The sequence below is a fragment of the Cyanistes caeruleus genome, chromosome 5 (genome assembly GCF_971803275.1).
Source record: "Cyanistes caeruleus chromosome 5, bCyaCae1.hap1.1, whole genome shotgun sequence".
NCBI classification, from domain to species: domain Eukaryota; kingdom Metazoa; phylum Chordata; class Aves; order Passeriformes; family Paridae; genus Cyanistes; species Cyanistes caeruleus.
Window position 1 is genome coordinate 32707754 of NC_141705.1, and position 17870 is coordinate 32725623.

General features: G+C 38.3%; 1 protein-coding gene and 1 long non-coding RNA gene across 51 annotated transcripts in view; one reads left to right on the plus strand and one right to left on the minus strand.

Moving 5' to 3' along the window:
* LOC147653029 (uncharacterized) overlaps window positions 1-17870 on the plus strand; it is a 69026-nt gene that overhangs the window by 9834 nt on the left and 41322 nt on the right. The gene's annotated exons all lie outside the window — the stretch shown is intronic.
* The window catches only part of TENM3 (teneurin transmembrane protein 3), an 843796-nt gene that overhangs the window by 3907 nt on the left and 822019 nt on the right, over window positions 1-17870 (minus strand). For all 50 annotated transcript variants that reach the window (XM_086889918.1, XM_086889906.1, XM_086889899.1 and 47 more), the window contains 5 exons: window positions 14549-14724; window positions 13632-13867; window positions 7907-8203; window positions 5092-6703; window positions 3134-3264 (listed from right to left, as the gene is read on the minus strand). In XM_086889918.1, the coding sequence (XP_086746044.1) occupies window positions 3134-3264; window positions 5092-6703; window positions 7907-8203; window positions 13632-13867; window positions 14549-14724 (2452 nt within the window). The remainder of the gene's footprint in view (window positions 1-3133; window positions 3265-5091; window positions 6704-7906; window positions 8204-13631; window positions 13868-14548; window positions 14725-17870) is intronic.

The window sequence follows — 17870 nt, forward strand, 5'->3', positions numbered from 1 at the left end:
GACTCATCTGAACATGTTTATGTCCTTCCTGTGCTGGGGACCCCAGGGCTAGATGCTGTGTTCCAGCTGAGGTCTTAGAAAGGCAGAGTAGAGGGGCTAAATCCCCTCCCTTGTCCTGCCGGCCCCACGGATTTTGATGCAGCCCAGGACATGACTGACTTTCTGGGTTGCCAGTGCAAATTGCCAGGACACCATGTCATGTTAATACAGGTTAGAGTCATCTTACTACAGTGTCATCTTACTGTGGTGCCATCTCTTCTTCTGAGCTTGTTCAAGTAAGATTCCTGTCTACCATGAGTGCAGTCAAACTGAGGAGATTTTTGCAGGTCATGAAGCTGTGCTTTAGAACTGGAACAAGCCTTTCTTTTCACTGAGTCAGGAGATAAGAGTCTCTCAAGTAGCCCCAGCCTGAGACCAAGCTGCAGGGAGGCTCTCATAATTCCTCAAGCTGCTAGAGAAATGAGGGAACTCAAACTGTAATGACAGTCTTTACAGTAAAAGAGAGAGAAGTTAATGGTATGGACCAGTGAGGTGGAATACTGGGGGACGGATACCCTTTCTTGCAAATACTTGTAGAAACTGATAAAAGGGGTTGTGTGCAAAGACTGTGGCCAATCCAGCTGTGTTACCTTCCATTTCACTTCAAGTATCAACCTCCTGCCTGAAAGAGCTTTTCCCCAAGAACTTCAGATGGGTGCAACCCTGAATACAGCAGTGTTTTGTCCACAGCTAGCAAAGACAAGGGACAACGAATGAAAAGAACCAACAAGCCAGTCGAATGAAAAGCTAGGAGAGCAGAATGTCATGGAAGAGCTGTGTGTAGCCCACTATACCAGATGCACTCTTGGTAAAAAGAGGATGGCTGGGGAATAGGACCTGTCAGTGTAACTGCAGTGGTTAGCCTGGACAGCTGAAAGAGCAGGAGCAGCTAGCGGGAATGGTTAGCTGGTGCACCTAGATAGCAGGGCAGCTCAAATTACAGGGTCAGCTGTGGTTGGGATGGGACCTCACAACTGTGCAGAATAGACACATCGGTCTAACCCTGGGTCTTAACAGCAACAAGCTGTGAATGAGCTGTACTGATAGAGGTGCAAGCAGACAGCCGCCCTGGCAGTTGCCTCAGCAGGAAACAAAGATCTAAATAGCTTTGGCTGCACTTTTGAAAATGAGTACTTAGTTTTTGATGATGATCCAGTTTATCTTCCAATTGACCCCTTCTCCTTTTAGTAAAATACAGCTTAAACCATTTGATTCACTGCTGACAAAGGAGTCAAAAACCTCTTTTGTTTTCCTAAATTTCTGGATGGGAGACCAAGCAGAAATCATTAAGATTCGTATAACCTTAATTCAGCCTTGCTGCTGATCAAAGCCTGGCAGAAAGTTTGCAAAGGCTTCTCTGTTTTGCCACAAGGGTAGCTTTCTGGAGGGGATAACTCCTGAGAGAATTATGAATTAACTTAGACTCTCCATTCTTCTTGAATGTGGCAGATTTTGGTCTGCATTTGCTAACAAGTATGGATTTCAGCTGTTGTAAATCCTACATGAAAGCTATTGAGCACAAAATATATTGTAGACAGCAATCATCAGTGAGAGCAGCAAGATGCTATAGCAACTTCGTAATGACAAAGTTTATTTTTAACATGTATCCTCAGAGCTCAGTAAAGCTCACTCACTCCAGAATGTTTCAAAATACCAAGTGTTTATTTCTGCATCCTGCTTGCATTTGTTTGTTCACCAGTGAATATCAGAGTTACAGCTTCTTCCTACCTGAGAATTTTGAATCTTTGTTTTCCTATCACGTGCTTCTTGGTCTGTCATGTCACATGCTCCTGGCATTCCTCATGCTATTGAGCTCTCTCCCAATGATTTTTGACAGCTAGCTGTCTGCTCTCATCTCTTTGACCAGACTGGTTCTGTTCCTGGTATGCCTTTGCTGGTGTTAGTGGATGATTTTATACTTTGGCCTTTGAGACCTAACTAGACAACCTCTGATAGTCCTTCACAGCCGTGCCTGATGACAGATCTCTTATCTCCCAGTACGACTGGAGTGCTTGCCATGCTCCTTCTTCACTGCTTTTGTTGCTCATGGGAGACACTAATCTCATGCTGTGCTCTAGTCTTTCCCTATTACTCAATTCCTTGCTGTTAAAAACTAACTAACTAACTAACTAACTAACTAACTAACTAACTAACTTCCTGAATGCAAAGGTAGCTTCCATATGTTCCCTTTTGCTGAGCCACTGTTCTAAGGACTTTTGGTCTACATTAGGTTGTAGGATTTTTAAGGTTTGTATAATTTTTAATTCTCGTAACATTCTCTATCATGGTTCTTGTAAAAAGAGATCTTTTTTTGACTACTTAGAAGGGATCACCCATTTTAATGTCTCTTAATTCTTCCTTCTAAATGAAAAACCATAGGATTTTTGAGGGCATAGGTCTGATCTTTGAGTAAGCCTAATTGTAAATACAATTTTCTTAAATAGCAGACTTAGAATTTACTTCCACATGCATTTCTTCCATTATATAAAACCATAGCAGGTTTTCAGAATGAAAGTTCTTTTTTTTGCTTTCAAAAAACTCTATAAGCACCTGAATTTTATACAATATAGTAGGTTTTACCTTAGGTAATTTCAGTTTCAGTATTTTATCTTTACATATAACACATGGTGTCCATAATGCATGGTTAATATTAAATAGAAGTTAAATTATAGTGGTGCCTGGTATGTGTTTATCACCTCTTCTGCATATTTCACTGTCTCTTTTTTACTACAGTGTTCAGTTACTGTCTTCAGGCAGAATGTTAGTACAAATATAATCTCTGTAGTTTCTGCTATGAAAATGGGACACCTTTAGAGCATTTTAAACTTATTTTCATTGATTATTGTCTTTTAAAATATTTATTATTGCTAAAAGCAAACAAAAGCTTATATAAAATTGTACCTAACTTAGCAAATCTGTAAAAAAACCCTCCACCTGTAATTTCTCAAATTCTTTTGAAACTAGATAAAGGTACTAAGTTTGGATTGAATTTAGCGAATAACTCTGGCTGTCAGCATTATCCATTCCTAATAAGATCTGAATAGAAGGGAACATTCTAGCTTATTCAGGTTGTATGTTTAGTTTTGTTTCTTACTGGTATGTCTTCCCATTGCTGGCTCTTCACAAGTTCATAAGAAGGTTCTGTTAAATCAAATTTCGGAACAGGGAAGCCAGGGATGGCATTGTGCAGATGGAAGCCAAATGTCACCAGCCAGCTGTTAACATCTGAAAGGGAATAATTATTAGAAAAAAAGAGAGAGGAAAAATATTAGAATTGTTCTGTATTTTGCAACCGTACCATTTTTACATATAATAGCTTTTGGCATAGTTGATTTCCTTCTGTATGGCAACAGCAAACCTATACCGGAAACTTACAGTTCTAAACTTAAAAGAAAATGGCTGTTCTATCTAAGATTTGCACTAGGCTCAGCTGAAAGCTATTGCAGGGTTCAGCAAGTCTGATGGCCTTGGTGACTTCTAGAACAATTATGGCAGCTCAATTAAGGAGAGATTTCCTTGTCATACAGCCTAAACCAACTGGAATTTCATGGTCAGGTTAAACATGCTTTATGTCACACCTCCATCATCAATGCTTTAAAACAAAGCCAAAACAAAAAGTACTGCAGATCACATCCTGTCCTTTTGGTGCATGTTATGGTAATGACTTCAAACTACTCCTGAAATAGCACCTATATGGCCAATTACCTTTCAAATGATTTGGCAGATATTTTTTGTTGATTCAAGAGAAATCTGCTCCTCTTCAAGATGATGTGGGATCGATGAAATGAAAAGCTAATGAAATGCATCAGTAAGCAGACAGGATACCAAATTATCATTAGATAACATTATTTATGATACATTTTATGTTCTGTTAAAAATAAATTAGGGGTGCCAGCAATCAGCTAACAATTGTTTGGCAAGAATGAGTGCTCTGCCTTGCTTCTGTTCTTTTACTCTATCTTCCACAAATTCAAAGCTTAGTGGTTGGCAGAGTGCTCCTTACCAAGTCTAATAATTCTTATTTAAGAAAGCTCACAGTATGTGGAATAAGGAGGCAGATTTTTCCAAAAATTAAAAGAATAAAAAAATATTTATCTTAAAATAATTTATAACATTTTCAAATAAATGATATGCCTCATGAGGCGCTGCATCTAAAACTGCGAGTCAGTCAAATTACCAATTGTAATAATAACCTTATATAAGCAGTGTGTGCCTGTGCATTTCAGACATCAAAGATGTTAAGAAAAGAACCAAAACTGTATTTTGAGGGCAATTTCTGAACTAAGTGCATGAAGCAATGTGCAATGCCACAAAGAATCTGATTCCAACTGCATGCCCTATAGCACATGCTGCTAAAAGAGGACAGATTCAGAGGTCTGTTTTTATTCTTACTCCCAGGCAGCCTGTTAGCAACCCACTTAATAGCTGCTGTTTGTTAAATAAATGCATACCCACTTGATTCCCAGGATGCTCTTCTAAGTGGTAGCCTCACAGCTCCTAAGTAAGTGGAGTTGAGCCCTTCCTGTAGACTGCAATGTCTGTGTATATTGGATTATTTACATCTAATTAAAATACAAAATATCAAATGTATCGGAGCCATACGTTTTTCCAAAAATTCTGGTGTTGTGCAGTCAGATTTCTGGTATGTAGAATAATGGAAAACACTACACATCACTAACTCTAGAACAACAAAAAGCATATAGGTTTTCTAAGAGTTGAGATATGAAAGTTAGCACATTAGCACCTTTTTTTTGCCAAAAGAGAAGTTCACTCCTTTTTCTATACTATTCTATTCCTCTGTCCCTGCACCTGGCTGTGTACTCATTACTTTGTGCTAGCCCTGGAGCTTATTGAGCAATTTACATTAGCAGCCTTGCAAAAGTCTGCCCTGGAAAATATCAACCAACTTCCAGCAAGTATTTTCTGTGATGCAGGTGTGTTAAAATGATCACAGAAGGACTCTTCCTGCCCTTGCTACCTACAGTCTCACTCCCTCTAAATTGGATGCCTGTAGATCCAGCATCTCTAAGCTACAATCAAGTAACCTCTTACCTGTGATATAATCCTTCACATCGTGTATTTTACTGGCCGGGTTGTTATTTCTAAACATGTACAAATTAAAAGGAGCTGGATCCTTCCCAATTCTCTTCCAGATTTCAATATCAGGTGTTGTCCACCGGCCTGCCAGTATGTCATAATCTCTTTCTCCAAAGTGGACTAGTTTGGTCAGTGGATCGTATAAGCCTCCATGGAATCCAATTACCAGCTGGAAGTCAAGGTTAGAGTCAAAATAGATCTCTCCATAAGCAGTGTATTGGATTTGTTTAAGCATGAGACCATTGCTACTGAAAACAGCGAGTGGTGTCCCTGTATTGTCTGATGCAATGTAAAACTCATCTCCACTGCTAATTTCCATGGCAAAAAGGTGTCCTTGTAGATCATAGTACAGAGATGTGATTTCAGAGCTTGAGTGGTTATATACATGAGTTATCCTGGTTGGGTAGGTAAGGTCTGCGTAAAAGAACTGGAGATGCTGCCCAAGGCTAGTTTTACTGGAAACTCGTCGCCCAAGTCCATCATAACGGTAAATCACTGTCCACCCACTGCCTTTGCTATAAACTCGAGTAAGGAGGCCCTTTGAACTGTATTCAAAGATTTCGGTACCCCTCTGACGCAGAAATCCATCTTCATCTAACCTGTACTGTACATCTCCTAGTCGAGTTATTCTGTCTCTCAGGTCGTACCGAAGTGGTGTCAAACGGGCGCTGCTGCTGGGGTTGAGCAAGTGCAGGTTGCCATTCAGGTCATAGTTGTATCGCCACATTATTTTTTCATTCAGATAAACTGTCTGGAGCTGACCGTCTACGTCATATTCGTAAGCATATTTTGTGGTGTTGGCAAATGGCCCGATCTTAATTTCTCTTTTCGTCACTCGTCCCATGTTATCATACTGAATTGTAATCCAATACATTAATGACCGAAATATTTCATACTGAATTTCCTTGATGCGCCCATGTGCATCAAAGTGTTTTGTGTACGTCATTACAGCTGTTGAAATGATCTGGTTAATATCGTAATATATAACTCCAAATTTTCCAAACTGTTCAACTTTGCCAGAGATATCATCAAACTGGTAGAGATCAATAGGCAATGGGGTTTCATTGATGACACCTTGCATGCTAGTCACTCTGAAGCTATTGTCATAGCTGTAGTCAAATCGGGCATTTACCATTCCGTCTTCGCTAAAGCGGAAAATCTGTCTGTCAATCAACGGGCCAATTTGTCTGTATCTAATGGTGCAGATAAAACCATCGCTTTGGAGGTTTACTGTTTTCAGGACTCCTGCTGTCTCATCATAAGTAAAACTAACTCTTGTACTATCATATAAAATTTCTGAGAGCTTGGTCTGCCGTCTGTACTTGAATAATACTCTTCTGCTTGTCCCCAGGAAAGCAGTTTGAAGGAGCTGCCCTTCTTCATTGTAGTCCATTATAACAGAAGCATTGCTTTCCGGGGGGTTGTATATATTCCGGTAATAGCCGATGGAGCGGATAGTCTGCATGGTATGACGAGCAACACTGGGCATGGTGACAGCAGAAAGCCGATCCAACAAATCATATTCAAAGATATACTGCCGTTGGCTATGGAGCAGAAGAACCATTGACTGAAAATTAAGAACAGATTTTTATCATGTGACAAATGGTGCAGTATCTCCCCTCCCGCCATATACCGATATTATTTCTTCACAAAAATGTGACATTCCCACTTGAGAAAATTATCTCCTCTTTAATTGAGTTATCATTGACCTTACATGTTGTTAACATCTCCCTGACTAATTTACTTGTATGCTTAATTGTAGGGGGTTCTGTAATTAGTAGTTCCACATTCATAATTTGCTACTTGTTATGACTGTATCACTCTTTTATCAAGCATTCACAGCTAAACAGCAGATTGTCAATGGATTCAGATAAGTAATGTTTAATATGGGAAGAAGTAAAACTGTCTTAGAGCCATTAACTCACGAGGAGAACAACATATGGGAGATACAATTTCTTCCCTACAATTAAGAGATGATTTTGAAGAATTTTGAATAGCCTGAGATCTCTAAATACTGTGTTCTTGTTCTGTAAGCTTTTGAGACGTAGGCAAAACAATTGTTAGATTATTTATATCAAAAGGAGCTACTTGAATTATACTGACATTTTCCTAATGTGTGGCTATTATGTATCATAGGTCTTGATTAAATTATGTCTGTGGTAACTAGTAAACAGTATTTGATGAGCAACATCTTCAACAGAAATATATTTAAATCACTAAAAGAAATGGATTCTCTTTCTGCATAGCAGACATGAGATCTCACATGGGTGACTTTCACAGATATTTCTAGAAGGACAGTTATCATTCAGCAAGTGTTACATATATATTGATTCCTGATCTTTTGCCTATCCCTTATTTTGATGCTACAACATATAGCAAGTACAAATTGACAATTGTAACTATTTAGAAAAAAGAGCTTTTCTTGGTAGTGAAAAAAGCCCACAACAGTGGAGCATTTGCAAACAAATTATTTTCAGTTGAATTGAATTGCAGATAGTCCCTGTACCTTAAGTGTTAAGATAAAAGGTAAATGCAGATGCTTCTTGTTAGTCAGTGGCCTAAATAATTTAGAAACACATCAATTCCTAGCAATTAGCTACAGCACGATTACATATCTGTGGAATGAAATATTCCCCTTGGAATCACATGTTGATACTTAGAATAATTGCAATGTGCTTCTACTACCTATTTTTTGCTTTGTATGCAGCAGTGAGGTGCTGCAGAATTTCTGCACATTCCAAGCATTTTTAAAAACCTGAGTGTTCTTTACCTTTTCCAAATATGTGTAACTCCAGGTTTTCCCATCAGCAAACACTCTAGACACTATCCTTCCCTGTCCATCATACTCTATTTTTTCACTAGTTGTGCCACGCTGTATGCTGCCTATTTGACCTGTGGATGAATAGGTAACATTGACAGCCATCAGCTTGCTGCTCGGGAGCCACAGGGTGGGGTGCCCTGACGTGTCGTAGGCAATCCTCAGCAGGAATTTACGGTGGTCATCGTAGATCTTTTCTGTCTTTGTGGTTCGATCAAAGTCAACTGAAAGGAGGTTTCTGCCATTAACCTTTTTAAAGCAAACAAAATGACACAATAAATCATGCTGTTCAAACCCCAGCCACCTTTTATTTCCCCAAAGTTAGCTATTCTTTAAATTCCATTTACAGTGATTGATTATGTGTAAAATAGCAACTTCTTGATATCATTTTAAGGCACTATATTCGTATCTCCCTCTGAAGGTCTGATTATATGAAGAGAGGACTCAAAATTTGTTGCAATGTGCTCTTCCTTGATGCTTAGTCAACTATTAAGAAAATACTGAAAGACGTGTACTGCAAACTTCTGTAATAAATGGGGTCATTTCAATGAACAAACTACTTCTTTTGTAGGCAGTCTGAAATATATCTAGCAAATTATTGTCAAAATATATCCCCAGCAACTGCTTTTCCAATTCATACAATCATGCTAAGAAAGAACTGAATCCTAGTCCTTCACAGCAAGCATTTTTCAAAATAGTAAATACAAGATCAAGATCTTCAAAAGCATGTTAGATCTTCAAATTAAGGTTAAACAGTTTTTAGAACACAGACATTCCCCTTTTGGATCAAATGAAAATTTAATTCAGTATACCATCCACGGCTGCAATGTATTTATAAGGCTGAAATCCTTAGCAGAGGATTGTATCTTTCTCCTAGTTAACTGACCACTTAATGCCATAAATGACTGAAAGACTACTGAATCACTGAAAAACAGTTAAAAATGCTTTGAAGTTTGTAAGTATTTTGATTTGAAAATAAAGCCTTAGCATAGATACATTTATGTTGAAAACCTTGTTATTGATATATGTAAACTACAGTGATGGGTACTGATTTCTGTGTAATTCATTTACACTGAAATCCACACTCATTCCTTTCAGTGTTCAAAATATGACAACTTTCAAGTTCATTGAATTAGTTGTCATTTTTGAATTTCTAAAAGGAAAATGTCTGGTTTTCTTTTGCACTGAATTAGTGTTCTTCAACAGGCCTTGAGGATTTCTTTGTTCATCTGTAAACCATTTTTGTTATCTGCTGTGTGTTTTTAAAGGTGTTCCAGGTGGGATGAAAAACTGGTAACTGAGTTTTTTTTCAACACTGTATTTTGCAAACATGTGGGAAGTAGGATAGAAATGAAGAGAGAACTATGTGTATTAAGATTTTTTTTAAAATTAATTTTCAAGTACCTCATATATACATTACAAAGGGTGAATAAAGATGGCTAAATAACAGTCAGAAAGGAACTAGAAAATAGATAGGGATACACCAAAGAAATGACTGGAAGATTTTTGCATTTTTTAGGCTGAATGTTCAAAACTCTATATGCCATGGATGTTGGTACTTAGACCCTGAGGCTGATAAACTTCTAAAAGATCAATATAAATTAGATCCTTTGTTATTGGTATAAAATGTATTAAAGTGCTGGTGATAGGTCATAGGCAAATAGGAAAAAAAGTTCCTCCAAATGCTCTGTTTTGCTCAGACTATTTATGTACAATACCTTTCTTTTTGTTAATATGAAATTGGCATGAGAAGAATCTGCACTATCAATTTAGGAAAAAAAAAATCACACTTTTATGTAAATCTCAAAAGTAAAGAACACAAAGTCTAGCAGATGCAGAATAGCTGTTTTACCTATTTAACTATCAAAAGTTACCTAAATAAAATATGAAAAACTAATGCTAAAAGACTGCTTCTAGAAGTAGTTTAAACTTAGCTGTGAAGTACTTCCATTTAACTCCTTTTTTGTAATATGTTTTTTACTTATTTTCAGAGAGTTTTTCTTTAAATTTTCCAACATTTAATATTAGCTCATTTACCTAAATTAATTTTTTAAATTTTCTTTATCTCTGCCTTTTTTTCCCCAGTGTCTCCCACATATGCCTGCACTCATCTCTGCATGTCCTTCCTTGCCTGTTTTGCTTCTTTGACTTTTTTCATTCCCTTTCTCTCCACCTTCCTTTCCTTATTTTACATTTAATTATGATTTTTATAAATTTTCTTGTCCACCTCTCAGGATTAGACACTGAAGTTAAAATGGACAATTCTGATTTCTGGACTGGCAAAGAAAGAAGGGTGGTTTTATGGTAAAGGCAGACGTCCAAGCAATTGTGGTTAATTTCTTGGCTAAGCACATCCTTCCTGTATAAATTGCAACAAAGTACTTAATCCTCTGTCTCACTGCCCTAGCTGCTAACTGGGATGTTAACAGCCTTTTCAGTTCCCATCTGTCTGGTCTGTGTAAGGGCAGGATATGAGGGGAAGGAAAGGAAATACCTCTTCTTCCATCCAGTTTCATGCTTTCAGACTTTGCTGACAGAGCTATTGCATTCAGGCAGGTGAGCTTTTGGTGAAATTCTGGTTGTGCTTGCCTAATCTCAATATAGAGATGGCAATTAGAGTAACAATGAGTTTTGGTGATATAACTTGTTTCATTGGGCAGTGTAGGGCTGGACTAACACAGCTAATGAAGTGCCTTCCTCTGAAGTGCTTCTAATTAACATCTCTGCTAGCAAAATACTTTTAGAGGAAAAGGTGAATATTTTTATTGTGTCCAAGATAACCACACTCCAAATACATTTGAAACCTCTGTATTTCATTATGATAGAAACTGTACTCGAGGAAACTTCCAGTAAAGAAACACTTAATGACACAAAACCGAGTCTTTTGACAGTCCTTACCTACTGTCCTGATATGTTTCACTAATTTATGTCTTCATCTATCCTCCTCTACTTTAATTCCTGTTTTTCTTTCCAGTGAGAAATATGAAATGCTTGATTCCTCTGTTAGGAGTAAAAATATATTGCTGTGTCTTACAGAGAGATTCAAGAGGTAATGTGAAAACTGGGGACCTCTGCATGGCTTGGAGTACATCAGGTCTCAAGAGGAGATGCCTCTTGTGAGCTCCCTTGTCTGTGTTACCTATATACTCAAGGGTGTATCCCTTGAGACAGAGTTCATACCAGCTCCTTTATCTGAGGCCTTTGTGAGATCCTCAGTACAAAGGCCCTATAAAGGTTCTTTCATGCAGAGGACTGGCAGGACCTTTGCCTATGACCAGCTTATAGGCCAAACATACAGCTCCAGACAAGAACTAGCAGATTGAACGATTACAAACCAAGTCAGACCAAAAGCAAGATTGACTGGAGACTGTTGAGTTAAGGAAGGGCGACATAATTCCTAATTAATTTCTTTAGAAAAATTACTAGTACTAGATAGAACTAATACAAGATAGAAAACCAAGCGTACTTTTTAACATTAGATACTGCATGTATATAACAGTGTCACAGAGATGAGTACCTTTACTGGCAATACATTTTGTCACTGTTTTTTTCTACATTTGTCTTTGCAGAAAAACGTTGATGACACATCTGTCTGTACAAAATGGAAATGATGAGCTCCATAAATTATTCCTGTTGTTCTTTCTCTTGTTTTCTTTTTCTGCTTTCCTACATCCCCCCATCCACCCCCAACTGACATTTCGGTAATATCTTTCCATGTAAATCAATTTCACAAAACATTCCTTTTTATTTTTTTTGTTTTCATTGCTGACAAGTTTATTTCCTTTTTTTCTAAGACATTTGTCTCTTATTAGCTCATTCTCCACCTGCCCTACTTCTCCCATTTCTATGTACTCTTTTAATTAGTATTATTTTATCCTTATATGTAATCTTTCATTTTCCCTCCCATCTTGTTAAACCTTTCTATTTTGTAATTTTGTATGTTTTTTTTTTTTTTTGTTAATTCTTCTAAGTTAAAGTTGCCTATGACAACTTCACCTCCACCACTTTTTAACTTTTACCTCCTCTGCACTCAAATGCCAAAACTTAGTGTCACTTCTGAGAGCTGCACCTTGGTTTGTTTCACTGCCAAACCTCTCTTGAGCTTCTTTTGCAAATGACTTGGCAGGTGTATTATACCACTGGGGTATATAATGACATGCCTATGAACCAGAACCACAAGGATGAACTTCAGAATTATGGCTTCTTTTTCCTCTTCCTTATGAATGCAAGATAGCTGCCACAGGTAGTTACTAATATATTTCTTAAATAGCTGCTATTGTGCATAGTTGTTCTTCCTTCTTGGAAAATAAATACATTCCTCTTGCAGAGAAAGTAGTAGAGAGGAATATGACCTGCATAACAGCATCCCCTCCTTTCTTTTCCCAGTGGAAGATAAAAAATATTTTAAGATTTCAAATGGCAAGAAGTCAAGTGGTCTGAGATGACTTACCTTCATTTTATACACTGCCTAAGCCTTATTTTAAAGAACTGAATTCAGTTCTAATAGTAAGTCAGACCTTTGATATGGTCTTGAAATGGTCTCCTGGCAACACAATTTTAAATGCTTAATCTGTGTTGTCTTTACCAAATGGCTGTCAGAAATCATAGTTTGCTTCCTACTTTTATTTCACTCACTATATAGGAAGAAGAAATGCCAACAAAATGGTAAAGACATATGTTAGAGGAATATGCCATACACATGCACACACAATTAAACCCCTTCTACTGGAAGAGTAAGTCTTAGTACAATTTTCATTTAAAATAAAAAAAAAAATAAAAATCCAGGGATCGTGCTAACTTATGGTAGAATAATTTAAAACAGGATTCTGAAATAGGTACATTAATTTAGTACCAGAAAGAAAAACAATGAAGGAAAGCAGCAAATTATTCTTTTTAGCCATTCCAAGCTAAACCAAACAGTTTAAATTCCATGGAGTACTGATTTTAGCTGGGGTATTTCTCCACAGAGGTTAGTACAGGGCTATGTTTTGGATTTGTGCTGAACACAGGATTGACAGCCTAAAGATGTTTTTATTATTGCTGGTCAGGGCTTCCCCAGAGCCAAGGCCTTTTCTGCTTTTGGTACTGGCACACTGGAGAGCAGCCTGGGGGTGCATGGAAGGTTGGGAGGAGACACAGCCAGGACCGGTGACCCCAACTGACCAAAGGGATATTCCAGACCATGTGGCATCATGCTCAGGATGTAAAGTGATGGCTTTGTCCTCCCAAGTCACTGTTACTGTGATGGGGCCCTGTGCTCCTGGGGATGGCTGAACACCTGCCTGCCCATGGGAAGCAGGGAATTCATTCTTTGTTTCACTTTGCTTGTGTGTGTGGCTTTTGCTTTCCCTGTTAAACTGCCTTTATCTCAACCCACAAGTTCTCTGGGTTTTCCCATTCCAATTCTCCCCAATCCCACTGTGTGGGGGAGTGAGTGAGCAGCTGTGTGGGTCTTGGCTGCTGCCCGGGTTTAAACCACGACACACAGAAAAGAGCAATTAATAAATAAAACAGCCAATAAATAAAGTAATAAAAACAAGTACTTCCAGATCTACAGTTAGCTTGTCCACAGTAAATATTCTGTGGTTGCTGGATGGCAATACCTACAGGAATGTATTTACATTTCCTCATTCCTTAATGAGAATGCAGTAGATACCACTCATGCTTGTGTGCTTACCCTAAGCTTTCGGCCAAAGACATTGACTTTTCCCTGGGCTTGCTCCTTCCGGAATCTCCACTCCACCAGGTTCTGCCCGTTCTCCCCTGGGAGGGTCATGTTTCTCTTTGCCATGGTGGGGTTGGCAGTGCCAGCCAAGACGTGTGGTTCTGTTTGGTAGTGTGAGTCCAGGCCGCTGGCGTACAGGATTCTCAGTGAGCCATCATAACCAATCTGGTAGCTATTTCTTAACTGATCTGAAAAGGACAAAAAAGGAATTTCAGGTCACCTACATTGGTTAAGACTTTGCCTTTGTACTGGACACTTTATGCAATATGTGCATCTTGACTTCACGTAACTGACCTAAAGGTAATAAAGAGCCAAGGTGAGATTGTTAAGAATAAGTGTATCCCAGAGGAGCAAAAATGCCTTTAGGACCTTTCATCAAAGTTACTTAAGCACCTAAGAAAGCCTTATCCTCATAGTATATTCTCTGGACTGGCACAAAACACATTCTCTTCTGTTTGATTAGGCATTTTTGGCCTAATCCTGTGCATACTATGACTATTCACTTTTGCAACGATGTGGTTGCTGGGATATTACATGATATTTTTAAGCTAAATACCACTTCATACTATTTCTGTACCTATTTCCCTTTCAATCCATCTCCTTTCCAAGATTCCTTTTTAATACAAGTAAGTATTCTATTTCCCATAGCTGCTTACAAAAGCTATTTGGTTGGAAAACTTAATGCTACTTTTGTTGCAACTACTGCTTTTCCAGAACAGTTGTTTCTGTATAGGTGTAAAACCATGTATATATCAGCCCTTTCTCCAGCCACTATGCCCCTAAAGTTTCACTTCTATTTGGAGCTGCTTGTACCACAAGAAACCAATTTTCAAGCCAGTATCTGCTGAGAAATCTTTTGTTTACAGTACCTTGAACCATGGTATAGAAAGAATCGATCGATGATAAATTGGAAGTGATGCTGACATCTTCCTCTCTGCTGGATGACTCAATGTCCACTGTAATGGCCCTTTCCATTTCCCCATGAAGGTTAGTGACGACTCCAGTTGGGAATGTTACATTTGTTAGACGGCCCTCGCTATCGTAGCTAAAAAAAAAAAAAAAGGTCCAGAAATGATACATAGCAGGAACAAATTGTTTTCACTTACAACTAAAATGAACAAAAACGCCAGCTATTCATATTAAGGCACTTTTGCTTTTTTTTGTGTGCATGGGATAGGCATAGCAAAGACTTCAAACATGCTTTGAAGTACTCAAAAGACTGCTTAACATACAGCAGCGTCAATGGTGATAGCAAGAGCAAACAGATGGATCTTCAGCTCTGCATATTATTCTTTGAAGTGTGACCAGATCCTGCTGCACATCTAATTCAGCATTTCAAAGGAAGCATATTTATTTGTGCTAAATTCTGTAGCATTCTGTACTCCCTCCCTCTTACTGGACTAGATTTTGCTGTTACTGTAGGAATCCACAACATTTTTGAAAAAAGGGTATCTTAATAAGAGTGTCTCTTAGGCCTTTCCTATTCAAGGAATATGCAGGACACCTGTATTCCTAAGTGCTCAACCTCCCATGTATTAAGATGAGCAGAATCTGGGGTAATATTTAATCTACTTAAGCTTCTTGAAGCTGGAAACCAGAACAGCTAGCATCTCTAACTTGTTAACTGCCTGCAAATCATGATTTGAGAATTGTGACACAAACCATGAGGTTTTGTTTTTTTTCTGTGTCTACTGGCATTTATTTAAACCAACAGCTGTATATCCACTTAATAGAAATAAGCAGATAGAATTTCTGTAATTGAAGTAGATCTTGGTACATGACTAGAGACCACGCTTACATCCAAACATCTATTTTGGCCACAGTATAGAGATAGGTAAAACACTGTGTGAGCTTTTGGTCATAAAGCTTGTCTTTAAGATTAGCTATTCCAGTACTAGAGTCTTGATTTGTCAGCCTAGGTGTTCAGCTGAAGGTCCTTGTTTTGAAGTATAGCCTGCTCATAGCTGCAACAGAGAGAAAAAGGCATCTGAAAGATGATTTCATGCCCACATATGACCTGTTTGCTCTCAGGAGTTTTCCATCCTTCTCCTGTGACCATGTAGTGGGAAACTGAACAATGCCTTAGTCTCTTAAAGTAACTAGAACATGACCCTGCAGGTCCTCACAGTGTGCTAGACATTTCATGCTGGTATTTATCATCAAAATTGCTCCTACTGGAAAAGAAAAGCAAAACCAAAAAAAGCCCCCCAAAAGCCCCAAGCATATCACTGAGGCTACAGAAACTCTTTCTGTTAAAATGAGAGAATTAATCCTAACAGCTGTAACCCACAACACTAACTTTCTCTGAACAGCATGAGTACTGCACAGCATTGCTGTAACTGAAAGGATTAAGTTAAGAAATGTTTTCTTCCAGTTTGCTTACTCTGTAGATTTGACAGCTTTTTGCATACAGTCATTTCATCCTTTTAGCACAGTTGATTTCCTTTGTTTATGTAAGACTTCCACTTAGCAACAGGCAAGAGAAAAAAAATGTTTACAAATCAGAAACCATACTGCAAGCCAGGGGAGTCAAGTGAGGAAACTTATTTTTTGAAGTTAAGTACATTTCAAGACAATGGGGTTTCTTCCAGTGTGTTTCTGTCCCTAATTGTGGTTTTTTTTCACATATTGGACTTGGACTTGGCAAGCTGAGATTTTCCATTTATGCAGGAGACCAAAAAAAACATACCGAAGTTCCTTTTGCATGAATGTGACTGCTAGCCTATTCATGACCTTCAGTCTCATGCCTCAGTTCCAAGAACTTATTTTCATGCACAACTTCCCTTTCCAACTCCCTGGGGAGCATATATTGTCCAATTAGTGTCCTTTTATATTTTCTGCTTTATGTTTGAAAATGGTACCAAATTCCTTTGTTGGGAATTACTTCCATCCTTTGATTGCAGTAGTGAAGTGCCGGTCTTTATTTCAAACAATGCTTACTAAAGCAACAGAAGGTAAGATTTCCCTGTAAGAACTTTTTACCCTTTTAATCACAGTATTTGTGAGAAACTAATTACCATATTTCTCAGTATACCACCTGAGCTGGAAAATGCTACACATCAGTAGTATTCAGTGCAGTGTGCGGCTTTAGTGAAGTATGCAGCACTGAACTGTGCTATCCTTCTTTTATGCATTCTTGCTTCCACATCATTATTTTTTGACTGTGCCTATAGTTCTTGAACTGGTTTCGTCTTTCACAAATATGGGAAGGCACATTATGAGCCTGAGATAAGCAGTTAATATTATTACAGTGGGGGAGAGTTCAAAGACCAGCAAGAAATCATGCTACACATTCATGTTCTTAAAAATATGACTTTAAAGCTGAAAGAATCTTAAAAGCCATGATTGCTTGGTTCAGGCATCCTAGTGCAAGAAGAAAATGTGACTGAGATGTGAAAGGTAAGAAGAGGATTTCTCACGCTTTTATAGCCAGGAACAAAAAGAAAAAGGGGAAATAGGCCTTCCTACAATTCACTACATATTCCATTTTATGACAGATTGCTATGTGTGTCCTTCATTTTGTTCACTGTATATCGAATACTAAACTTACTTTATACTTGCTATCTTTTTGCCCACAATCAAAGCCTTATCAATGCACAGCATAGCAACATCACTCATACCTTTGGGCATTCTGCAGCCATTTTTCTTATTACATTCAAATATCCTTGCATTCTGCTGCCAAGGTGAATTTATTCATCCAAGATTGTCAGTTTTAGACTGAGAGATTTCTTTTTATCTGCCTAGTGTTCTAATATTGAAATTGCCCTAGAAGGAATGAGATCTGAAGTCTAGAGGGCGAGCGCCTATATTTGCCATTTCACAGCCTCTTTGATCTTTTCATCCAAACACAAGCTCAGGCACACGTGTTTCCATGGAACCCTCTGATCTTTCTCCTTTGCCAGGCTCCACAGCAAAGACTTTCCACCAACCTCTTCAATTCCTCAAGAGTGAGTCTCACATAAACTTTTCAAGAATCTAAACCAGAAACTTGCTCCCTGGACGTGACCTTGTGTGCATTAATCCGCTCAGCTCAGCTCGTTTCTGTCGGCATTAATGCAACAATCTTCATATTTGGTCAATAACTACGAAGGCAGCAATGGGGGCAGCTGCCACCACTGCTAGCTGAAGTTTCCCTTAGATCAAATCCTTTTTCTTCTTTAGGATGAGCTGCTACCGCCAGATAGTTTTCCA